Below are 26,503 nucleotides of genomic sequence, written 5' to 3' on the forward strand. Positions count from 1 at the left end.
TAAATCATGCCCATTGTATCATATCGATGTGTGGCCTCCTACACGTTACTAGTTAAAAACTGAATAGATCTGGTCCAGGATTGAAAACATTGCCAAATACTAACCAAAATATTTTAAGAAACCCATTCTAGGTTTGTTAAATCACTCAGCTGGAGAGCTTTAATAAATCAGGCCCATTGGTAAAAGTTAGGTATCCACTGTCATTTTAGCTTCACCATGTGATAAAAGTAACTATCTCCAGCACAGGTTGGACTCCTATAGCAATGTGCATCCTATTCCAGTGAGCAAGTACAGTTAAGGAAATATTAGGATTGGCAAAAACACAGAACTAATATTTATTTTCTATTTCCAGGTGAGCCGTCCACATCCAGGAGACTCCCCTTTACTGATATTGTTTGTCAACGGTGGAATAACCGTCTCAGAAGTCCGAATGGTGAAAGACCTTGTAGCAACTCTCAAGCCTGGTGTCCAGGTACTAGCACATTACATATATGATCAAAGATCTTCTCTTCTTCCTATCCTCTGCCTGAACACATACAACACTGTAGATTGTTTGGGTAGAGATCACTTTCCACATTTAACTCCTTTTTGTAGTAAGGATTATTGGTAAAGTGTTAGTAAAGTTACACATCCATTTACAAATACACTGTTTATAACAATTCTAACAAGGTTCCCCTGTTTAGGGGGAATCAGTGGGTTCCCTCTGAAGATTTTGTTTGGATTTTTTATTTTTCTTTGTCTAGTATTTACAATCTTTCTTTTACAATTAAAAATGTAATACACAAGAAAAGATTTTGGATGATAAAGACATCAGAGCAGAATCTACAACATCTCCATTAGCATTTCTCTGGTTGTAAACTTTGATGTGTTCCACAGTGCAACATATCACAGGTCAGCTAAAAGCATTTAACTGCAATACATATGTGCTGAAAAGTCAAAGTATGCACATTTTTAAAAACATAGATTTAAAGTAACAATCACATTTGTGTTGCTGCTAATAAACCGAAAATCTGATTTTTATTTTTTAATTGTAAAATATAACTACCAAATCAATAAGAAAGGTATTGAGGAAATTATTTATGGAGTGGGACACAAAATATAAAATAATTAATTGAATGTATAAATCTCTGCTTTGTTTTGTCAGAACTACAGATTAATGAATGTAATGTATATTTGCAACAGATACAATATATGGAAATATCAGGTATGATCCTCCTCCTGAGATATATTTGAAAAGAAGGATTACAGTCAGTTACATTCCTGTGAAATATAGGATTACAATGACACCTGTAAAGTAGGAATATTTTTAGCTTGAGTTTTCAGATACAAGAGTGTAAAGAACAAGAGTTTATCGAGCTGTAAATGTGTATAATCCCTTTGACTATGTTAATCACTGCAATGGACATTTACTGATGTAGGAGTGTCAATCCTCCTGCCTCTGATAGGATTAGAAGCTAAAAAATATATATGTTTTTTAAATTCCATAGAAGTTCTGGCAAATATATTTCACAAACTGCTAATTTAAAGTTTGCCTTGATGAATAGAATAAAAATAGAACTTTTTCCTTTAATCCCCCCGATTGAAGGTGTTTAGTAAAATGGTGGATTATCTAATACTTTTGTATATGACACTTTAACACTTTCTGGCAGCTAGTGTCAGGATGTACTCTGGAAGTAAAGTCAGCATTAGTAAAGTCATTTTTTCTCCCAGCTTGGTCTGTAATTCCTATCATCATGTCTAATGGAATGAACTAGATCTATTTTAATGCTTGTAGTCTGGTTTAAGATATGGAACTCCATTAGCTTTATCAAGAATACAGGAAGTTTGAAGAAATGAAGATAGTTGCATAGTCTGCAGATGTCAAAACAGACACAAGTCCATTAGCTTCACCCAATTCGTACAACATGATCCTGAGGGAAGGTGGACTATATACTATACTATGTTTTTGATGCCTCATTTGCAGCACCACAATAATACAGCTATAGTTTCAAACATCTAGGGGTCTATTTATACATCAGTGACCCCTAACTGTTTAATAAAAATATAAAAGACAACTTCACATACTTTATGTCTACTGTAACAATATAAAATTAAAATTTGTAGTGGTACAGCCCAGCAAACTGGAATCTTCTAATAACTCAGAAATAAGTAAAAATAAGAGAAATGATTAAAAAAGAAACTTTTTTTTTTATTTTACTTGGCAAAACCAGTCATGTCATGGAAATATATTTATAAGCCGTCAAGACGTGATGTATGATGTATGTATTCTAAATGTAATTTCAAAGGGCTGTCATTTGGACCTTCTAGCAGTCTTTAGTTTTAGCTTTGGGAATACTCTATAATAACAAACAAGTTCTAAGCAGTGCAGTTCTAATGCTCTATCAACTCACATGTTTGTGCGGTCTGGGTTCTGGTGGAGGTCAGCCTAGGACCCTAAAACACACTACGTATACTACCCTATTAAGGCAATGAGCCTAATTTTTTAAAGCTTTCCAATACTGGGGAAATACACTTTCATCAGTGAAGCTGGGTGATCCAGCAAACCTGAAATTAATTTTTAAAAGTCCTTTGTTATTTGCTAGCAAATGTTTTCAGTCCTGGACCAGATCCATTCCAGTTTTTCTGTGTCACCCAGCTTTACTAATGAAAGTGTTTCCTCTCCAGCCTTGGAGAGATTTAATAAATCAGGCCCATTATCGTTAGGGGGTGTCATGCTACTAAATGTGTTCACTGATGGTTGTACAGAGATTTTACGTGCTGCACTTAGAGTAGATGGGGTTTAGGTAACATTTGCCATCACTATCAGCAACAGAATTGCTGTTGCTGTCTGCTGGTCCGATAGTTGGAGGAGCACAGAGGTATATCAAGCAACACCATGCCTGAAACCTAGGTCTGCATTGAAGGGTTTCAGTTTGGCACAAAGGACAAAATTGTTGCAGATTTAGTTCCTAAAATATTTTTTGTTTTGGATGGAGAAGAAGATGGATAAAACCTGGCTGGATTTATCATTTAGTCTTATTACCTTAACTTCCTGTGTGGTACACACAACATTAAGTTGGAGAATTTAGTGGCAGCATTTACCATTTTGGACTTACATTCACCTTTAGTCTTCATCTAGGCAAAAAGAGAGGAAGGTGAATGTTAAAAACGACACAATAGGAAACCAACAGACGTTCCTCACCCACCACAATTCTCTGTTCATGTATAAACCTTACTGTCTATAGTATAGTATGTAATACTGTGTTAAATTTTATGCAGATATACTAACATTAGGATCAATTTTTGAAAAAAGTGCATTCAATGAATGCGAATAGATACTGAACTAATGGTATAGTAATATTTTTTCTGGAGTTGTTTACCTTGTCTATTGTCTATTACATGTTGCCACACTTTATATAAAGAGAGATGTTACTTCTATGCCCATTTTAGATCTGACAAAGTGATTTAGGAAACAACATAAAACAATTTTAGTGATTCATAAATTCTACAAGCTCATTGTTAGTCTAGTTTTTCTCTCCTTTTTATCTTTACTATTTTTAACTTGTTTTCACTTGATTCCTACGTGCCACTGGTCTATTTCTGTCTTTTTGTCCATTTGAAGAAGTAGCATGGTATGCAATGCTGGCCAGAGACGTGTTTTTATTAAGTTCAATCAGTGTGCATTCTTAAGTTTTGTGGCTTTGGGGTGCACAGGAATGAGGTGTGCATGACACACTCCTAGATGGCACCATTCCCAATACACTCTAAATTTAGGGCTAAGTTTGACATTTTATACAATATATGATGGGAAATGAGCTTTATAATCCAAAAATAGAAAGAAAAAATTAAAATGGGAGATTAAATAACAGCCAATTTAGTTCCAGTTGTGATTTCACTAGAGAAGTTTGTAATAGGAAAATGTATTGTATCAATATATTTGAACCAGCAACCAGTATAGCTTTATTCAAACAGTGCTTACAATGCTTAAATATACACAGTGTTGTAACAGTTCTAGTCTAAAGTTTAAAAATGCAGATTTGTTATATGGCGATAGTCAATACACCATTACATTTATCAATGCCTCTAGACCATGATAATAATTTTATAAAATCAGGTGTTTACGTACGGAGTATCCAGGAGGAGGAACCCTATATATACGGTATATATATATATATATATATATATATATATGTAATGATTAAAAATGCTTTCTAAGTCCCTCAAGAAAGTTGTAGATTTAGTGAATTCAATCACTCCAATGTAAAAGAAATTATTAATAAATGACCTAGATTTTAATTTACTGCTAATTTGTCCTGAACTACCCAGCCTACCAAATACAGACTACGAGCGCAGTGATTGTAAAAGAATTCTCCAACCTGAAAAAAAAAAATATTGTGGAATCTCCGGGAAAAATTTGCAACAGTTGGTGTACATGCCCAATTAGAAGGAGATTGCACTGTATGTGATACAACTGTAATGGAGGCACACAAAGGACTGTGGCTTGATAAATCAAGGATATAGTTTTTATTAAAAGTAACAGTCGCAATTAAATATTCAAGTGAGAAACAACTTTGAAGTGTTAAGATGGTAATTTTATGGCTTGGGGTTTCTTTGCTTCTTCAGGGTTTGAGCAGCTTGTGGTTGTATTGCCAACTATAATACCAAACTGTTCTTGATGGGAATGTGAGACCATCTGTCCAAATGGTAAAGTCCAAAGAGATCTTCCGGATTAAAAGTGATCCAATTCACACACAATTCTACCAAAAATAGAGGACTATAGACTGGTCTAGATGAAACCCCCCAATTTTAATCTTAATGAAAAGTTGTAGGGAGGGTAATTTAATGGCAGTTCAGGAGGCACCCACAAATATGATTTAATGAAATCATTTTGCATGGAGGGGTGGTCAATATTGGTGGGAAGTTATTGGGGACCATACAAGTTTATGGGATCAAGGGTATATTTACTTGTAATACAGTACACCATTATATCTATAAATATTTTTAAATACATAATTATAATTGCAAATTTTCCTTTTTTTTTTTAATTATGTCACCTTATTCACTTTTAAAAGGCCATGCTTTGACAACAATCTTTCACTGCTTTTTTGCTGTTGCCTGTAAAATATTTTATCTTGGTATAAGAGGGAGGGAGCTGCAACTGTCCTCTGGTCCTGAGACTTCATTTTGGGCAAAGGTCACATAGCTGGGAGGGCAGCAAGAAGGGGGTAAGAACCTGGGGAAGCACTATAAAAGTTAATATAAGTGGTTGGGGGTTAGCTTTACACAGATCCTACCATTTTTCTCTGAATAGGCAAGGTGACATTGTGTGTGTTGTGTGAGAGAGGCATTCATATGTAAAAAGATAGTTTAGCTGAATGGCTGTGCTGTATACTAATTGCAGGTCAGGGTTTCATAGTGTATTAAAGACAGAGGATCAGAAGACCAATGGGACAAACTGTATTATATAGAACCAGGTCAGAAATAGAGGCCTACTTTAAACTGTTTGCTGCTTGTCAGTGGAATTTCTGCTTTAGTAGGCCTATGGTTGATGGGCACCTGTGACCCTTGTCAGGTCTTTGTCTCAGAAATGCCCAGTAATACTACCAAACTAAAGGTGACAATATCTTGCTGTTTTGACCAATCTAATAAAAGGCTTAGGCTTATCAATAATGAAAGTGTTAAGAAATATTTTCTGCCCACTTTAGTGCTCAGTTGAGCATTGTGCTCTGTCAATAGCTATACTAAGTGAAAGGCTCCTTTTTTCATTCTGCTGATTTCAGATCCTTTTACCTATTTCTCATCTCTTTCATCGCTTTCAAATAGAACACCAAAAATGCTTTTACTGGTTTCATCAGCAGCTAAAATGTTGCGTACTGATGGATGGGACTGGTGCAGCCTCTCCAAAAATAGTTTAATGAAGTCCCAAATTAACAGGACATCATTAGTGAAAGGGACGTTAAAAAACTATGCGAGGGGGAATGTTGGCTTACTTTCTAGAATGCATTGAGTTTTGACAGCAGTGACACTCCATCTGGCATACTCCCAGCTTCAGGCTGACCTAGGTAACAGGGCACCTTTTAAGAATGCTGATTTGTTAACTCTAGAATGACCTTGCATTAAAAGCATGCAATAATATGCTATCCTAAATACATTTATATAGTACTTACAGGGTTAACAGAAACCCTAATGATGTTTGTATGCATTCCTTACTCAGAAGCAACATAGTGGGGGATAATAATTGCTGAATTACGAGAGGTAATTGGAGTTTCACTGAAGCAGTGCAAACCAGTTTAGCATGTCAATCAAAATTCTATCGTTCAGCATTTGGAACACAGTTGTATGTTGGACTGTTATATTTATTAATATAAATATCCTGTTTCCATCTCTTTCAGATATTTCACTACAAGTAATATATTTTTTCTTTTTTAGAAAAGAATAGAATTGTTGCACTCTTTTATTATGGAGACTTCCCTTCACTGGGATTAGAAATTTCTTCTTAGACAGTTGTCGCCAGTGTGCTTTGATAATGTATTACTGTAATACACGGTAGCATGTGTTGTTCCAATGCAGTGTTCACCACTTCTCAGTGCACCTGCACTGCAGCACACTTCAACACCTATTTATACATTACCATTTGGTCCTTTGCCAAAAATGCTGAATGTCCAATATGTGGTCTGGTGCACTAAGTTGCCCTAATGAAACAAACCTTATCATGAGACACAAAACACATTAACCCTAATGTGTTACTGTTTTACACTGCAATAGACTGGGCAGATGTGACTTGACCACTACTAACTAGAACAAGGTTTCCCATTGAAAGGTTTACCCTCACCACTTATTCAACATTTTGAATTTCTCATCAATTTGTATCCCTGGTTTAAGTGTCACCATGAAATCAGAGTGAGTGACTCTCCCTAATCAATCAATCAGCAATACAACCTGACTTGGTAAACACTTCCACACATATTGGCTTTAAATGTACTTTTAATACCAATAGGTCCCTCACAATTCAGCTTGGATACTTCATATAAGATAAAAACATCTGTTGCAACTGTAAAAATACTGGAACTTCTAATTATTACATCTAATCTAATCATGTGGCTTTATAATCTGAATATGACTAATAGATGTTGAATGGCATACATTATTGTGGCAAAGCAGTCATTTAAAACATTTTTTTATCATGTAATTCCCAATTAAAGGCAGCAGAGAACTTTCCCACATGCGATAGTGCCCTTACTCCCTCCATTGTTCAAGCATCAAAGGTACCTATCAGGTCCTTGTTCTCATGGGAGGCATATCTCACCTACTTTTGCTACTGATTACTGGAATGACAAGAGCCACCTGGCTGCTGTTTTATTAAAGGAATACCTTGTTTTACAGGTTTAGCTTTGCTCAGCTTTGACAAATAGAAGAGGTCTCTTGCAGGTCATTTTTGTTTAATTCTGTTCTGCCTAACTGTTAATAGTAACCACATAGTCATGTCTGATATTGTTTTTGAAGCATATTTTTGTCCAGGTAAGATTCTGTCCATCTCATAGGCACATAATCAGCCAAATCGGTAAAGTCAACTGGCTAATATGTGTAGGTCCACCTACAGCTCTAAATACTGCCCTTTCCATCAAGGCATGGACTCCCCAAGACCTCTTAATGTGTCTTGTGGCATTTGCAGCAAATCTTTGGGTCACTTCTTTTGCCTGTTCCTATAGGGCACCCTGCTGCCATTCCTTCATGTGTACATAACACACACATCCAGCTATTCATAAAATCCGAAAGGCAATGAATTATCAGAACAGGCTACTTTTTCCCACCATGAGCACCATGCCTCAGTCCTGACACTTCTATTGTAGACACTTTAAGTTGTGAACAGGGTTCTGCATGGGCACTTTGAGCAGTCTACAGTTATCCAGCCCCATAACAGTATGGTTTGATGCACTGACACCTTTCTCTAATGGCCAACATTACTGTTTTAAACAATGCTATGATAGTTTTTTTTAATAGAATCAGACACGCTATCCTCCCTAATGAACAAGGAGCCTTGATCACCCATTACCCCATGGCTGGCTTAACAACTGTCCTTTCTTGGACTGTTTTTGGTGGGTACCAACCAGAGTATATTGCCATTTTGAAGATGTTCTGTTGAAGCCATCTAAAAAGTGCTCAGATTCTTACACATGCGCAATTTTTCTGCTTTCAGCTTCTTTAAAAAAACTAATATAATTTACTAATATAATTTACTAATATATCTCACTCTTTGACAGATATCATTGTAAAATGATTATTAATATTACTCACTTTACCTGTCAGTGGATACAATGTTTCATCTCTGGCACTTTTGTTATGTCTGGGTAACAATAATTGTTTGGCTGAAAAAATGAAGTCAGGCCTTTCCCCCAAAATAATGTTTGGTATTGCCTCGGCATCATTTGTTTTCATGTGTATGTGTATGGACCTGTACATAAATGTTTATGGTTTCACTGCACACATTCAGCTTTTCTTGATGTCTTTTAGAGACTACACTGCAGCAATTAAGATGAAAACCACCTTATTTCTGGGCTGATAGACATCTAGCATATTATTTAGCCCTTTTTAACCAGTCCTACTGCTCATTTATAAGATTTTAGTCCTTTCAATCATGGGGTTGGAGAATATTATGTGGGGGTTGCCTATGGCAGTTTTCAATACCCTTGCCCAGCTATCCTCATCTTCCAGCCTAGCACAGCGAAGCACAGAAACAAAGTTGATGTCTCTGACTTTAAAATAAGTTATGTAATGTAAATGATTTTTAGAAACATCTAATTAACATGTTGATGAGGTAGTAAGAAGGAACCAGAAGAGGCAAATATTTGTAAGTTAAGCTTATACAATATTCTGCTCTACTTATGAATGTCACGATAAACTTATTTGGGAAAAAATAAGAAAAAGTTGGACAGACGGCTCTGCATGACGCCACATAAATTGTCACTAAGTATAATGCTGAAAATGTTGGAAAGCACTTTATTTTTGTCTACTGGCAGATAGGTACATTTATGAGAGTTAAAAGAACGATCCAGCTTCCTATTACCATAGCGCAAATGAATGCAGTCATATAAGTGCAGCAGCTCCCTGAATTGCTGGCAGTCACGAGTGTGTGTTGTCAAATTGCTCTGTCCCCTTACAAAGGCTGTTCATGGAGAGATCCTTCTTTGGTGATTCTTGTAAGATAATAGAATCATGGGCAGAGCTCTTTATTATAAAGCTTTGTTGATATGCAATACAATTCATAAAAAAGCACAGAGTGGTGGTGAATAGATTTTGAGCTACGAAAGAATACTTACAATATACGATACACGTCATGGTACACATCTGAAAACTGCAAATACAATAGCTGACACTATACAGGTGTGCTGCAACATTGGCAATTTATGTCATTCTCCCTGTGTGAGCCAAAGCCTTGCATTTCTTGCCCTGAATGGACAATGCGGGCTATACTCACAGGTCTGTTTGTGCATATTGTGGCTGCATTTTATTTTGGTATGTTCTGCTATCTCTGTCATTGAAAAAGACACAGGGAAAGTATTTGGTACTTTCCCCTTGGGGAGAACACCAAGGCCCAATGACAGGGAAAAATGTTGCCACTGCTTAAAAAAGCATTCAATTCCAAATGTTAAATGTAAGGTGGCCGTTTTACATGGTATTCCCTGTGTGCTCCATGAAGCTGGACAGAACACTATGGGCAGCTTAAGTATAATCCATCCAACTATCTTGCATCTTTAATAAACTCGCTTAGTTACTAAAGAATGGCATAAGGTTTGTAATGGCATAATTCCATTACCACTTTACGTACAATACACTTTTTATTTAGTACTTTTTACGTACCATTTGGCAATAAATCATACAGCAACATTGGTATACAAATGATGTTTTTGCAAATATTCTACCAAAAACAACAAATATACAGTTTGAAGCAATATTTGTCCATCTGTCACTGCTTGCAAGGGAATAGCGGTTAATAAAACCAGCAAAAAAAAACATGATATACTTGCATATTGTCTCCAAGCCTCCAATATCTGAATTTTTTCTCATTCGAGCATGTCATAGCTAAGTGGATGACCAACAACAAACATGTTCAGTTCCCATTAAGCAGTGGTAACTTTCCCTTTGATGGTTCTTTCTCTTTCTGTAAGGGTCAAAAATATATTGCACCCTAGTCCATGACAGCCAAGTAGATTTAAGCTTGTATGTTTAAATATTTTTTATTATTACTAATTACTTATTATTAGTTGCTCTTATTAATGATTGTGCTACTTTCCTTTAAATAAAGCCTAACCATTGCTCAGTACACAACAGAATCCTGTACTTCATTGGCATTGTACTTTAGGCAGACAGATAAAAGAAACCAAATGTTTTCTTCTCTTACAATACTTTTCTTTTATTTTGTAGGTGGTGGTGTTGTCCACCAGACTTCTGAAGCCTTCTGACATTCCTGAACTGCTGTTTGCAGCAGACCGTCTGTATCCAGACACCGGCATCTGATTCTCTCATTTTCTTTCATCAGATGAGTGATGTTCCCGGGTTAAAATCACATCAAGTTCTCTTCTGATTGTTTAATGTCTAAAACATATTCCAGAGCTCCAATGAGTTCAGTACGAGTTTGTTTATTTGTATTCCCTAAAAATGTATATTTGTTCAGGAAATGACTGGGAGGAGAGATGGTTTGCAAATGTGCCTTGTTAGTATCCCATTCTTTGCTATCTCTGTCATCTGTGCACATTTTTTATACATGTATGATTGGTGCCTGGCACTACCACAGCTAGGCAATACACAATCTTCATATACTGTATATATGCTTGGGTTCGGACAGTCATGGAGTCATACAAGAATGGAGCCACAGACATTAGATGGCAGATTTCACTCTATTGGTGGTCGGAGCTTATGTGTGCAACTGCCTGAACAGACATTCTCAGGAAGTTATTCATTTTGTATGGTTCTCCCATGTAATTAGGCCATGATAAGCTGATGCCAGGGTAAAGTGTGACTCTGCTCTGTTAATAGAGACAATAGTGATATCATTACAAGCAGCATTTCCCATTTCTGTTGCTGTGTAGAAACATTTGCCGGCCTCTTGCCCACCCTGTGACTGGACACTAAGAGGAGGAGAAGCAGCAGACTGAGGAACTTATTTATGTGCTACCCTGATATATCATCCTTTAGCATGTTTTCTGCGCTGCAACTAATTTACTCCTTGTGGTACTTTATCCTCCTTAATACTGAACTCTGGTGTACAGAGACTGCAAGAGTACTTTAGATACTTGCTTGCAAAATACACATCATTTTGTAATAATGAGTACATCATATACCAGCCTGTAGTACTGCCCTATACCCAACTGGTGGCTTCTTCAGATTCTTCGGTATTTGAGTTGTTAGGCTAAAGGTATACCATATTTATTTCATGAAGTACAAGTTCTAATCACGACCTTGCATTCTTGTATGTATATCTAACCCAACTGCAGTTAGACATTCATGAAAACCCATCAATCATATGATGCCTGTGGCCACCTACAAACAGGTACTTGAACACTTGTAGACGTACAAGTCCCAAAATGCCCTTCCAAACAGATACTGACTTGCCATTCTGAAACTTGTAGATCCTCAGCTGGAGGTCTTTAGAATTTTCTGTAGTTTTGATGACTGGTATTCTTTAGCTGGCATTTAATATATCTTCTCTCTCTCATATTTCTGCAATATGCTGTAACATGTTGCTCATTATCAGCCCTTCCCTGATGGTGGCAAGTTCTGACAGTAATAAAAAATCACTCAGCTTGTATGAGTTGGCTCTTTCAATGGGAAATAAGTATGTCTGTGAATGGATTAATGACGTTACATAAGAAGGTGTTCTGGTAGATATTGTAAGGAAAGTACATTAAAGGGCTTGGCTTTGCTGCCTCTGCATAGTAATACTGTCTGTATCTGTAGGTGCTTAAAAGAACATCTATTGCTCTTAGCTTTTTGAATTTCATTAACTGCAGACTGATTTTTTTATTGTTAAAGCATCTGTTATCTTCTCTCACTGCAGTATAGAACAGTGGCAATCAGGCGCTGAAAACATTTTAGCCGGTCTTGTAAGATTTTTTAATAATTACTTTACGCTACTGAACAGCTTTTTCCAACCATGGTCTGATGAGGAAAGCAAAACTTGGGAACTGTCAACTAACAGGCTATGAATTAGACTAATCACTGTATTGATTGTGTTGCCATATTGAGCACAAGCTTAATTATATTTGGACGTTACTAACTATTAACACTAAATAATACTCCTTCCTTGCATATACAGTACCATTCCTAGTGCACAGTGATAGAGTGTGGATAATTCTGTAGATTTCTTGGTGGCTTGGAAACAAGCACTGTAGCTTTGTTGCACTGTAGTTTTGGATTTAAGCCCTTTCTCCCTGTTGGCTCTGTTTTCATTGAGTTTGTGTGGGTTTCCTCTACGAACTTCAACTTCCTATAATCCAAAAGAATACTGGAGATTTAATAGGTTTTATGGCCAAAGATTACCAAAAAGGTTACCGACTTGGTACAATTGCATCAAAAGACACTAATATATATATTGTGCATCTACAACTCCAACTTCCCTAGCTGCAAACACAACACAGATGGGAATTCCTTGAGAGGTTTCCATACTTTATTACTAGATGTAGCAGTGTCACCTTCAAAATGCTGTTTTCATTTTCTTCCATTGGGCCTCATTCATAAACGCTGATAGAACAATGGAGGCATCACCTATGACAAGCACATGACAGCATTCTTCTTTCTTTCTTCTGAATGTAAAAAAGGCCAAATACAAAGGTATGGATTTAGCTGGTGTACAAAACACTTTCCCTTTTCATCCTTTTATGTATGAAATACTTTTTCCTTCTCATGTGAAGGTAAAAATGTTGGTGTTGAATGTCCTCCTAGACCTACACTTGGTTGTCATTATTTGCATTCCTTATCATTTACTGGTGACATCATGACTGTACAATCAACTTTGTTTTCTTAATCAGTTCAAAGAGAAGGAATACATTCACGCACATTTCTTTGGAATTCATTGCAATTTTTAAATTGTTTTTCTCTTTGTTTACAAATGGGACACGAGTCAACAGTTACAGTATTTTATAACGTGAAAGGCATGTAGTGTGTTGTCTGCAATTCATTAGGCAGGTTTATTGTTTAGCTGTACTGACAGTATTCTGAGTAGAACAAATTTGTTTTAACATTTTCTAGGTAGATGGAAGAAAGGGCAAAGTGACCATGAAAAATAATTGAAAGGAAGAGAAAAGTCAAAGATGCTGATGTGTACATGTGACACTTATAGAGGATGTAGAATTGCCCAAAAGATTCATATTCATAAGTTCAGATGCAAAGCAGGCATAATAATGTATTGTGTATTCATTAGCAGTGTCCTCTGTTGTACCACTGTTGTGTAGCACATGGCATAGAACTGTCCACTGTATGCATAAACAAGAGGTCCTCCTAAATGTTTCTACTGGACACAATACATGATAAAGGAAATTGGTACTAAACAAAATATATAGTCTGCCACTATGTCCTCCTGGAAAAAGTATTTGGACACTGAGTGAGGAACTCTTGATCTTCAAACTTGTATTGAATTAATGGAAATCACTGAATTGAAATGACAGGAAGCTAGCATTTCAGTAGAATCTCATTGATAAAACAATACCTCAATATCAAACATATTTACTAACTTGTAAGGTTATCTAGAGGACTCGGACTTTAAGGGCAAGACAAATTTAAATCTAATTAACATTTTTTAACAAAGATATTTCATTTATAAATAACTTTACAGTTAAATCAATTTAAAAAATACAACAAATAACCATGGAGTACATCATATCATCTTAATTGCTCTATACTCAACGCGTTTCGTGGAACTAGTTCACTTTTTCAGAGACAGGCTTTGAGAGATTTTAATGGTAGTAATCAATTTCATGGGGTTGTAATTCTCTCACATAAAATAGCAGCAAAACATCAAAAGGAAGCGGCTGGGCAAGGTAAGCAGGCATCATTCTAGTCAGGCAAATTGAGTATCTCCGGGATTTATTAGACTAACTTGCTGAAGGAAAATCCCACTTCTTTACCAATGCCATCAATCCAGCCAAGAGGAGAACACCTTAAGGAATCCACTTAATGAAAGTTCAGTTGTCATATACACTACCCAGCAGCCGCATCTACCCAAAGAGTATACCCAGACTTGCCAGCAATATTTATATTTTGTAATAGAAGATGTAATATACACAATATTTTTAGACTCCACTATAAAAATAGATCTCGGCAAGGTTATTTTATTATTTGGAATGAAAACGGCACCCTTTAATATGACACACACAAATCTTCACTGCTTCTTTTTCATAGTATCATTATTTTTCAAAAGTAAATTGTTTGTGGTCATAGGACTTCAAGTACCTGTAAAAAAAATATTTTGTGTACCCAAAAGGTCCTTCCCTTGGTGAAGTCCTTATGATGGCATAGTCTATACCATGAAGACAAGACAGGAACTTTTCAAGAAACTCTGTAAAATAAAGAGCGAGTATGGCACTGAGTGGCATGTAAATTTGCAAAGAACAGGCTAACCACCAAAACTGAGTGATCATGCAAGTAGTAGTCTAATACGTAGGGCCATCAAAAGACCACTCCAGAGGAGATACAGGTCTCACTGATTGGGACTGGTGACTGTATGAATACAATAGCGGTTGTCTGTGTAATTTATCAGTTCAAGCTTTATTGGAGAGTGTTGAAAACAAAGCCACTGTAAGTCATAATTCATAGTTTGCCATAGGGCGCATGAAGTCAGCTGTAAGTTGTTCTATAGTTTGAGGAGATCACCTATTCGTTTTTTGTCACCAGACTGAATGTTTATGTTTGGCATATGGCACCATCCCAACTGTAAAGCATGTTGGTGGCAGAATCCTGCTGTGGGACTGATTTTGTACAGCAGTTCCCTGAAAGGTTGTGCAAGTAGAGGGCATAGCAAAATAAAGGAAAATTCTAAAGGAACACCCAATGCAGTCTGTTAGAAACCTTTGGAGGAGAAGATTGATCTTCCAGCAGGACAAAACTCAAAGCTACACAAAAAATGGCTCACAACTACAATACAAGGTTGTACAATGGCCAGACAGATCTTACTCCAATAGAGAATTTTTGCCTGTTCACTTGATACCCATGTAATTTGCAAGAGCTGGAGCAGTTTTGCAAAAAGCAATAGGGAAAATTGAAGTTTCCAGATGTGCAAAGCTAAAAATCTATAAACACAGACATAAATTTAATTGATGCCAAAGGTGTGTCTAAAAAATAGAACTCCATGTACTTATATGAGTTCGAAATGTTATTGTAATTTAGTTAGGAAGTAAATTTCTGTTAAATCAGAATTTTTTTTGAAATGCCACTTTACTTTTAAAGCGCCTGACACAAAATCAGTCTAGCCTGTACAATGAAGTAGTCATCTTGAGGAATATATTAATGGACAGTACAGTATAAATTATGGTATTCAATACATTCTGACACTCTTCTATACCTCCAGTCAATCTTTAAACATTTTTGTACAGCTGTATCCCTTGAAAGCTAAGAAGAATTACACTGTAGTAAGCCAAATCTGTATGTTGAAAGCTTTAATACTGGCAGGCAGATTATTTGGGAAGCTTCACACTGAAAGATGTTAAGACACAAAAGTCCTTTTATATGTTCTCGTGGCTTGCCTTTTTTAGTGGTGACATAAGAGTGTGCCATAGTTAATACTCAGTTGACATGAAAAGATGTATATATGCTGAAACTGCAGATTTTTGACCTTTTTGACCCCTTGGGTGAGAAGAAGAAAAGAAGAGCATTGTGCTCTTGTTTTTACTGGGTTATAATTGCCTGACAGACATGAATTTACTTGCAAAAGGTCAACACAGGTAGAATTTATGTAGACAGTCGTATTAACATTTCACCTTTGCAAAAGTCATATATGTGACAAAGAAGTGTTAGCATGTCACACACAGGCCATGTTTGTTTACATCACCAAGTTCTTTGTATGTGTCTTCCAATGCTTACAAGGCTTCCAGATCAAAATATTACATTTCTGATCTTTGGTTGTACTGCAGATCTATTATTAAAGTAACAGCAACTATGCTAGAATATATATATATATATATATATATATATATGATAGATAGAAGAGCAGGGTATTGAGCCACAGTACTTCCTATTCTATGGTATTTTGTCTACTGTATGTACTTATCACATATGTGCGCACATGTCAACATGGCCAAAGATACAAGGTGCAGGGCATGCATGGTCACTCAACAGAAAAATAATCTGAAAGACCTCTTTCCTAACCTATTCTAGTTTTGTCCTTATCATGGCCTTATCATAAAACTATTGTTGCCATATTAGCCTCCTTAAAAATATACTAATGTACTGGGTGTCTCTGGCTTTGTCACTGACCTAAAACAAAAACTTGCAGCCAGTAAAGACATGGAAAACCAGTGCACCTCATCTCTCTTCTTGTTCCAGGTCAACAGTAGAAATTATAAAAGGCAAATGATACATAATAACAGTCAGGTAAATAGATTTTAGAGTTAAGTCATGGCAGGAATGGCAGCACAAGCATGCCAACCGTCATAGCAGACCTCCTGTGGGACCTTGGTGGTGGTGGTTGGGGTTGCATACAAGCAGGAATAAGGTTAGGAAGAAAGTGCTGAATGACACTTTGGACCTGATTTATGAAAGCTCCCCAAGGCTAGAGAGGGGTACACTGTCATCACTGAACCTGGGTGACCCAGCAAACCTGGAATGGATCTGGTCCTGGTTAAGAAATACATTTCGGGTTTGCTGGATCACCCAGCTTCACTGATAGAAGTGTATCCTCTCCAGCCTTGGAGAACTTTAATAAATCAGTATGTGCCCATCCACACATGTATAATTTTTCTCTTCCTCAGGCCCCTGGTGGCTTTCACACTGTAAGCTGTTTCTATGTGAATGAGTCTACCTACTGACAATGACTAAACACTCCTAGAGCTAATGATATTCACCTGAACTAGCAACAGGGCCAGTGGAATATTTTCAGTCTTCTCTCAGATAGGTAAATACTTAGACCAATACAATACTAACATTAGCTGAAATGCAAATTTGCATCAATCACAAATATAAGGGCTTTTTATTAAAGGGCCCTGCACTTTTAAATGGCCAGTAATATACAGTGGCTTTTTGTTAGGTGGAACCATCTATTGTCCTTCTGTGTTAAGAGGGTGGAAATAGGGCCACCACACTAAATATAGGGTATAAATACACAGTTTATACTAGAGCAGTAAAGGCCAGATATTTCAGTAGAAAGGTTATATATATCAATGAGGGCACTGTCATACTTCCCTTAGTACAAAAGCTTAAACTTATGAGGCCATCAAATGCTCATACATCAGACATATTGCTAGTTCCTATTAAAAGAAAGGTTGCCATTTCTTATATGTTGGTTCTGTGTAAAGAAATGTCTCTACCGCAATAAATTTACAGCTAAAGTATTGCTTCATGGCGTTTTAAGGATCCCTCTGTTTAACAAACTGCAGTGACAGAATAAAACTTCAGGTCCATGTATTTAAAAAACTGGGCTCTGCATAGGAACTCTTTTGCCAGGAGACATAAACTCCGATGTGCAGAACACTTTCATACGTGGTACTGCCAGATATGTTCTGCTGGAAAGCAGCAGCAGATACATTCTGATCATCATAGGACATGACTGTGCCAGCTTTTGAAAGTCTGGCTACATTTTTAGAAGCCTATCCACTGATTCTGTAATGGTTATTAACATAGGAGCAACACAGATCCCCAGAGACAAGCTTGTCAAGGAACTTGAGGATATTTGTTTGCCAAAAGTGTCATAAAGCAATCAGCTTAATATCCTGAACATACTGAGAACACAATGGGAGATAATACAGCAGTGTCTGTACATGTTAAAGATTAATGTTTGCCACAACTTTTTGAACCTGTAAATGATATTTGCAGGTTTTGTATATTAATCACATTAAATATTAATAATAAGAATCAGAAATACCATCTATGTGTGTATCAAGTGTTTATATACATAAATACACATACATACATACATACATACATTTATATGTGTTAACACAAAGTGACAGTACTTTCAAAGATAGACTACAGTACATTTGGTTGGGTTGATTCAATGGGCCTGATTTATTAAAGCTTTTGAAGGCTGGAGAGGATACACTTTCATCAGTAAAGCTGGGTGATCCAGCAAACCTGAAATGGATCTGGTCCATGATTTAAAACAAAAGCTAGCAAACAGAAAATGACTGAAAAAATCCATCCCAGGTTTGCTGGATCAACCAGCTTCACTGATAAAAGTGTATCTTCTCCAACCTTGGAGAGCTTTAATAAATCAGGTCCAATTAAGCAATGGAAACTATTTAACCTCAGTGCCTTGAATAGTTATATAGTTATATATATATTTTTTGTAAACCCTTTTCCTCCCGTAATAAAAATAAATATCAAATTCTATGTTCAGCACCACCAGTGATTTTCGGCCAGAACAACTCTCTGTCCTGTGCCTATTTCCCCTGAACCTAATTTATTCCATACAACTGTTCTCTGATTGGCATGCGCTCTGATCTGAACATTCCTGTTTATGTGGAAGACATGGGTGAAAAAAATTCTGTTAAATTGCACATATATAGTATTTCAACATTTCTCGTTTCAAAAGGACCTGCTACTGTAAATTTTCTAGTTAACATTTCTAGTAAATGTTATGCTGAATTACAGACACACAGAGGGAAAGTTATAATTTTCTTGTGAGCTTTCTGTCTTCCCTGATTTGAAACCATCTAATGGCTAGTATTCAGGCATGGATTGAGGATTATCCTGAGGGCAGCATTGCTAAACTTTCATCTGATCCTGATTATCCCAAGAAGTATTGCCTGACGTATTTCAATCCTGTTTCAGTATATTTGTGCTCAGATTCTAAAGATCCACAGCTAACTATCATGATGTACTTTGTTGACCATATAGAGAAATCAGCCAGCATTTGTATATGTACAGGGATGACTGTGGGATTTTTATAAATGTATTTGGAATATTTGTTCTGTATAGTCCCACCACCACCAAACAGATATAAAATTGACATAAGGCAGCTGGAGAACCAAGGTTACTTGGTTCAAACAATGCTTCAAGAGACATTAAAATAAGTATGACTTTACTGATTGGGATGTTGTTCCAAGGTAAATCCAAATTTCATTGTGAGTTTTGGAAGCTCAGATTCCCAACAGGTATGGAACCAAAGGTTGTTCCAAAGGCTTTTTCCTGAATTATATCTTCTTTGCTGTTTCCTGGGCACCTTTAGATTGTCTGGCAGTGCTATTAGGTTCACCCTTCTATGTTAGCATCCCTGGTAGATTTTATTTAAAGGTTTTATTCTCACATCCTATCATGCATCATTCTGCATAACTTGCTGCCCTGTATTACAAACTTTTCTGGAGCCTGCTTCAAATTCACATTGACATGATGTGGACTTAAGTTTGGACAAACCACAATTGATCAATTTTTTGTTCATCTGTAAGAATGAGGCCTTTAGCTACCTGGTTCATTCTTTGGTTTACTTGGTTACACTTTGATTTCCAAAATGAGTACAGAAAATAACATCAAAGCTAGCCATGAGTATATGAGGAAGGTTTTATGTCTATGCATGATCTGACTGCACAAATGTATCGGCTGGTCCAGTACAGCAATAAACATCTGAAACTGGAATAAGTACACGGAGACAGGAAGTGACCGAAAGGATAAACAAATGAAAACATTAATTTCTAAGAAGAAAAAAAAATGTATTTTTTTTTTTAATCACAATGCTTAGCAAATTGTATGTTAGGATTTACATATACTTTAATATGAATAGAGTATGCTAGAGATCGGTCAAACAAGAAAAAGCTGGTTAGTGGAGTTTTGCTGCTCTGGAGAGGTCATTGTTCAGAACTAACCTAATAAATCTGTATTCTTGTTAGTGATTCTCTATATTCCGCTCCGCTGGCTCTATTGTCTATATGCAGTGTGTAGCTCCCTCTACCATACTTCAAGCTTTGTGTTATAAACCAGTCAGGCAATGTATTGTGAATAACTGTAACTTTTTTGGAAGATTTTGATCATTTCAGTGTGAGTTGATCAAAGAGAAGGAAAAGTTAAACTCTGTTGCATGCATGAACTTTGCAAATGTGCTGAGCTGTCTGCAGCCACATTGAGGAAATCACCTGCCTCACAGATGTTACCATGAAAGCTTAAAAGTGCTTTCTACACAGTATTGATTACTGGATTCTTAATGTTCCCATTAATCATAGTCTGTATAATGGCTACATTATATGTCTGCATTCCACACCCACCACAAAGGCCGCTTCATAGCTAACCACATTCATATACATACATGAACGCATAGAGAAGAGGCATCACCGAATGATGATTAGTTCATGAGTGCAAGGACTATGCACGCTTCATCTGCAAGCTTAAAAAGTTGATAATCATCAGTTCTGTTAGATTTTACCTCATCCCTTGTCCTGGCATTGGAAACTATTATCAGGTTCCTGTTCTGTGTGTGTCTTTCTGCCCACGTGACAGACATTTACTATATCTCTTGTCCAGGAATAGAAAGCAAGGTGACCCCAACAAGGACATACATTACTCTTTTCAAATTTGTCCTAAATGCAAACAAATGGTAAAACCCATTGTCTAGAGTTTGCTTTTAATGTACTGTATGTACATACACATATTGTGGGTAGTTCACAATGCCTTTTCCTTGTATGCACCAGACAAAAATAAGATTAATGTGGAAGCCCTGGATCTAAGTCACATCCAGTCTGGATGGGTTACAGATGGTGGAAAAGGCCAGGCCAATGTAACTTCAGAAACTAAAGTATCCATTTGCATATTGCAGCTATGGAACTCACTGGGATATCTGAGCGTGTGACGGGTATTTCTAGGTGCCCATCATGCATGGCTGCCTGCAGTTTAGTAAAGACAGAGTGAGAACAGATTCATTGAAAAACTAACAGCCTGCAGTCAGTACATGAACAGAAGGGCTAAAATACCAAACACCCAATGTGAACTCAATCGAGAATTAAGGAAACATAGGCTTTTGGGTTTATTATCAGAGGGGGCCTGGAACAATTTCTTTTTAAGCACTTCTTTCTTTTTTAGTTATTAATTAATTTCAGCAAGACTGGTAATACAACATTGCTATAAACCAAACCATTTGAAGCAATGTGAAATTATTGCAATGATATCCAAAATGTTGACATTAAATTTCATTTATCACCAAGATCAGGGGGCAACTTACCAATTACCAGCTTTAATAGGTTGTTTTGTTCCATGTGTGGTCATTGTACAATTTTATTTCTTACATAATCCAATGATTTGATAGTACTGAAGAATAACTAGATTGTACAGACTGTAGTAAACTTGTTAAAGGGTATGCTCTCTGGTCCAGCTTACAATTTTATGTATATTTATGACTAGTTTAAAGTGGCTCACAGACATAAGATTGCAGTAGCCTCAGACTGATCCAGCTGCTTGAAAGATTTTGTGAAAATCTGCAAGACCCCAGTGGACAGCAACACTCTAGTAGAACCATTCATCTTTTCTAACTTCTTACTTCTTCATTGGCATAGACTTATATGTACTGCTGAGCAACACACAACTTCATGGGACTTTCTGTGGTTTATTCTGATGGCAATTCAATCACCTCCGGTATATAAGAGGCCTTATAGTTAATTAGCCAGGGGGGAACTGTGGCCCAGAGCTTAATGTATATTTTAAAAGGGAAAGCCATGGGTTAAGCATTGCATGAGCCCTAATTTGTGTCTGCATACTTACCTAGAGAAGTACCCAGAAATCATATGTTATCAGTGTGATTTCAACGGAAGAGTTTGAATGTATATATTTGAAATTCACAGTAGCTTTTACACAGATGGATGTTTAAATGTAACCCATTTGTAATGTATACCCATTCAGTGATGCTGATATCCTTAGGACGTTATGGAGCATCTGAGAATCCTGTGCTCATCACACGGTAATATAGTTTGTCCTTATTTATTGAGTCTTGTAAATGTATTTACCGGTAAAGTCAGCAGTATCATGAACACACAATTTCAATATCAATAATCATGCAAATGGACAATAGGAAAGAAAGGATACTTTGTTTAAAAAGTCAGCCTTTTAGGCATTTATTGTACACAAAAATAAATAAGTTACAATTTACAAAGCAAAAGCACAAATGGCTTTTAAAGTGCAATTCATAAATGTGTTAGCCTCAACCTTGATCTTCATTGGCTAACAAAGAGACACTGACGGTTCATCAGCCATGTATCTCTCCCAAAAACATTATCATGAAACACAGCGCCCCCGGATGTCTGAAGATGTAAGCCCCCAGAACATGACTTCACCACAGGGAAGGAAAGTGCAGATACAAAGCACATTTACACAATGCCTTACAGACAGACTGCACTGAGGACTCTGCATGTGGTGTGATTACACCCACACATCATACGAGTCAAAGCTACGTCTGTCCACCGTCATATTACAGCTGCCAGACAGAATATCTTTGTATGAAAAAGGACATTGTGACATTCATCTACTGAAAACAGCACTTTGTTGGGTATAAGAATACAGTCATGACAATTACACTGCGGTAAAATGAAAAGGATAAAAGTGGATGTTTTCCCACTCCAACTTCCCACCACATTAGTATTTAGTGCGAATCCCATTTCTGAGTCCACAAAATGTTCATTGCATCTCGTCCCACATTTCAGGCGTCAGTCATGTCCCCGAAATGTTTTTACTGACGTCTTTATGCCACTTAATCCACCGTTCAGCTTGGCCCCTCAATGCCACTTGAACGCCATCTCCTCCCAACCTCTCCATGTCTGTGCTGCCTCTCAGCCAGCAACATCAAAATTAATCCATGTTAGCACCTTTACAAGCTCTCAATTTTCTGGAAGAACAAAAAACAGCTGCCGCAGACGTTCTTCAGACAGAAGTAGCAGTCCTCACTTTGGCAGACAGAACTTGTTTAAAGCGCCTTTTCAAGTCCTGCATGTTTGGAGATTTTGGCCGTGGAATAAGGGAATTTTTCCTCTTCTCTGGTGTACTCGTGACTTGGTGCTTGCTGATTTCTTTACAAAGCACCTGAAAGGCATTGTACACGTCAATATAGTTCTCACTGACGCTGACTTCGTAAAAAGTGCAGCCCAGCATATTAGCCAGCTGTAGTCCATGCTGTGGTTCCACCTGCTTGAGGTGCAGAAGGTCCGCTTTGTTGGCCACAATAACAATAGGAATTCTGTTGTCTGGGTGAAGCTGGCGCACGTGTTGGTGAAGGTGGCTAATGAGTTCGTAGCTCTTACAGTCTGTGATTGAAAAGACGATGACAACAGCGTCTGCCCATCTGATAGATCTGTTAAGCTGCTCATTGCACTCCAGGCTTTGCTCGTGTATCTAGGGAAGGAAGAAAAAAAATGTTAAAATCAGATGACCTGTTAAAGCAATTATCAGGAAACGTTTATTCCTTACATGCCGCTGGGACACCAGTTAGAAAAGTACTTAAGTGCTGTATTAGATGTATGCAATATCAATCTGTCTGCTCCTTCACCCTCCTAACCCAATGGATGTTGATGCAGCTGCAGAATCTGGAATCAGATACAGCAGAGTTTTCTATTCTCAGGAGGAATGTACAGCAAAGAGCGGGGAAAGACTTTGTAGTGGGGTAGGAAGGGAAATGAGCTGGCTAGACAGCGAGTCTGGAAAGTAAGAAGATAGAAGCTGGAAGCAGTTACATCTGGACAGCTGCCCATTCACAACGGCTGCAACTAGAGAGAATGGCAGAATTGACTAGACGAAATGGCAAGAAAATGAGCCTATACGTGTCCCCAGATCCAGACCATTTACAATGTTTGGAGTCAGTTCAAGAGTTCACGGATTCACCTAGAGTACTCTCACCTAGAACTTGCCTCTGTTTTCTAAAGGACAGCCAGCAAACAGCTCAGCAATCCACTATAGCACAGAGTTTAATATAAAACTACTAAAATAAGGAAATATGTTCCACTGTGACCTTACAGGGACTAAAGCAGCATTTCTAGAGCTTTTTAACAAGGGGGACCCTTGAAATAAGTTTCAGGGATCCCCTGCTATAATTACTATATCCACATCTCACAGTATATTAGTGTGGTGATCAGTGGGAAGAATGTCTCTTATATTGCTGGCCCTTACAGATAGCAAAAAAGATCAATGGTGCCCAGTAAACTGACCTGGGAGGCACAAACAGTTTATTGCTCAAGGAACCCCCAGCAAGCTCTGGACTAAAGGTGCCAATTACAAGTCTGTGCCCCATAAACAGCATAGGGATTAGCAGAAACAATGACATTATATATCAGAATGTGAATTTACCTGAACACCTGGTGTGTCCTGCACCTGGATGGCCAGATTCATTCCATCGATCTGCACTTGTCTGCTGTACAGGTTCCCTGTGAAAACAAAGGCAGGATTCATCAGTGGGGAGAAGGAGAAGCACAGAGCTGGCAGACGTCTTCTATTACATTACATGATACCTTCTAATCGTGGTAATAACAATCAGTCATTACATAAATCCACAGTCCTTACCTGCATTCCGCTCGTAGTCACCGATAAAACGCTTGGTGAGAAATCTGACCACCAGAGCTGCAAAGAATGAAAAGAGACAATGGTAAGCTGATTGGAATGCTGATTATTTTACATTACAATAGTCCCACAGGGACACAATTATTTTTATTTAATCATATAAAGCACCTACATATTACACAGCGCTGTGCTGTATATAGAAAGGAATGAGAATCGCCCATTATTGCAGAATAATACACAAACTATGCAATTGTACAAATCCCCATTGTTTTCATGTTATAGCAAGTAATCTTGTGTATAGTACTGGCTGACAAATCATTGAGAATGGGGAAATAAGAACAATATTTATTAATGGACTGTGCAGAACAACCACATCCATTGATAAATTCCACTACAAGAAATCAGCAAAGGTACCCTGAGGTCTGTAGGCACTGACACAGAATTGCAGCAATCATTTGTAAAATAATAATACATTTTATGGAGATTGCAGCACTGATAGTGACTCACCTGTCTTGCCCACTCCACTGCCTCCAACCACAGCAATCTTCATGACTCTGCTGCTGCCATTGCTGGTGCCCGCACAGTCTGTGCCCGCGGCTGGTGGGCACTCGTTTATAGTGCACATGTTGTGGATTAGACGCATTTTGCTGGTGTGTATGGTGCAGCTTGTGGAGGTTTGTGTGCTGGCTGCATATGGGATGTGTGAGAGCTCCGATCCGCGATCGCTGCAATGATCCCTACACCGCTGCCTGTGCTCGGCTCTCCTGGATGATCTGAGCTGCTCACTGCGCAGCCGGCTGTTTTGTTACGGTGTGCCCAGTGCAGACCCGCCTCCTCCTCTAGCCAGCCAATCAGAGATCTCCGCTCACCCCATACCACGCCCGGTCTCCTGTTGTGTAATATTGTCATGCAGTGTGTACAAAGATCTGCTCTCCTCCATACACAAAGACACACAATGCCATGTGCTGGGGGCTGTGATTTGTGGGTTGCTAAGAACTAAACAGGGTACAGCTGGCTTATCTGAAGAATAAAACAAATTCAGCACAACTCACAGATCTTCAGATCCATTATTGTTTTATCTCCAATTATTATTATTATTATTATTATTAATATTAGTATTAATGTTAATAAACAGGATTTTTATAGCGCCAACATATCAATTCAGTTTGATCATGGAAAGTATTCATAATACCGAATAATTAGTATATAATATTATTATTATTACCCAGTATTTATATAGCGCCATCATATTACGCAGCACTGTACAAAGTCCATAGTCATGTCACATACGTAATGTCACCTTATATCAATAGGAATTCCTTCATCAACAAGATTTCTTTTTCCTATCCTCATGTAACCTCACCATGAGCATTGGGCAATGTAAGATGTCCGATGGCTTTCTATGGAAGCTGTGCTCTCATGTCATGAATAGACATGGCAGATCTTCCGCAAACACCATATAAGATGCAAGAAAATGATTTATTACTGGTTGTTGTAGGTTACAGCACTGTGCTGCTTTCAACTCATGCCCTGCGATATATAGAACAGTAAATAGTATATTTGAGGTAGGGTGTGAGCCGTTGGAGGGACAGTTAGTTACATGACTATGGACTTTGTGCAGCGCTGCATTATATGTCGGTGCTATATAAATACTGGATGATAATAATATTATATAAAGGTACACAACAGATGTAGGCAATAGCCACAAGCTCTAAGAATCATCATACGGTCATTTCTCCAATACAGGACTCTAGTACAGCCATGGGAAGACAGAACACTATTGTGCTCAGGCTGAGTATTCTTTCCATTGGGAGAGATAAGAGAAATTCTCACACTGCTGTTGCTATGCTGTATATCTTTT

At 37.5% G+C, this 26,503-nt stretch overlaps 2 protein-coding genes across 2 annotated transcripts in view; one reads left to right on the forward strand and one right to left on the reverse strand.

The window, feature by feature from the left end:
- LOC140327475 (sec1 family domain-containing protein 2-like) overlaps positions 1–11,785 on the forward strand; it is a 164,016-nt gene extending 152,231 nt beyond the window's left edge. Inside the window, exons 5-6 of the mRNA XM_072406860.1 lie at positions 353–472; positions 10,402–11,785. Coding sequence (XP_072262961.1) covers positions 353–472; positions 10,402–10,494 — 213 coding nt within the window. The 3' untranslated portion in view covers positions 10,495–11,785. The remainder of the gene's footprint in view (positions 1–352; positions 473–10,401) is intronic.
- Positions 11,786–22,185: 10,400 nt separating this feature from the next.
- Positions 22,186–25,420, reverse strand: RASL11B (RAS like family 11 member B). Its single transcript, XM_072406245.1, has 4 exons — positions 25,150–25,420; positions 24,646–24,702; positions 24,433–24,509; positions 22,186–23,484 (listed from the first exon to the last, which is right to left on the reverse strand). The coding sequence occupies exons 1-4, from the start codon at positions 25,283–25,285 to the stop codon at positions 23,017–23,019; spliced, it is 738 nt and encodes a 245-aa protein (XP_072262346.1). The 5' UTR covers positions 25,286–25,420; the 3' UTR covers positions 22,186–23,016.
- Between the last annotated feature and the right edge of the window lie 1,083 nt (positions 25,421–26,503).

The sequence above is a fragment of the Pyxicephalus adspersus genome, chromosome 3 (genome assembly GCF_032062135.1).
Source record: "Pyxicephalus adspersus chromosome 3, UCB_Pads_2.0, whole genome shotgun sequence".
Classification (NCBI taxonomy): Eukaryota; Metazoa; Chordata; class Amphibia; order Anura; family Pyxicephalidae; genus Pyxicephalus; species Pyxicephalus adspersus.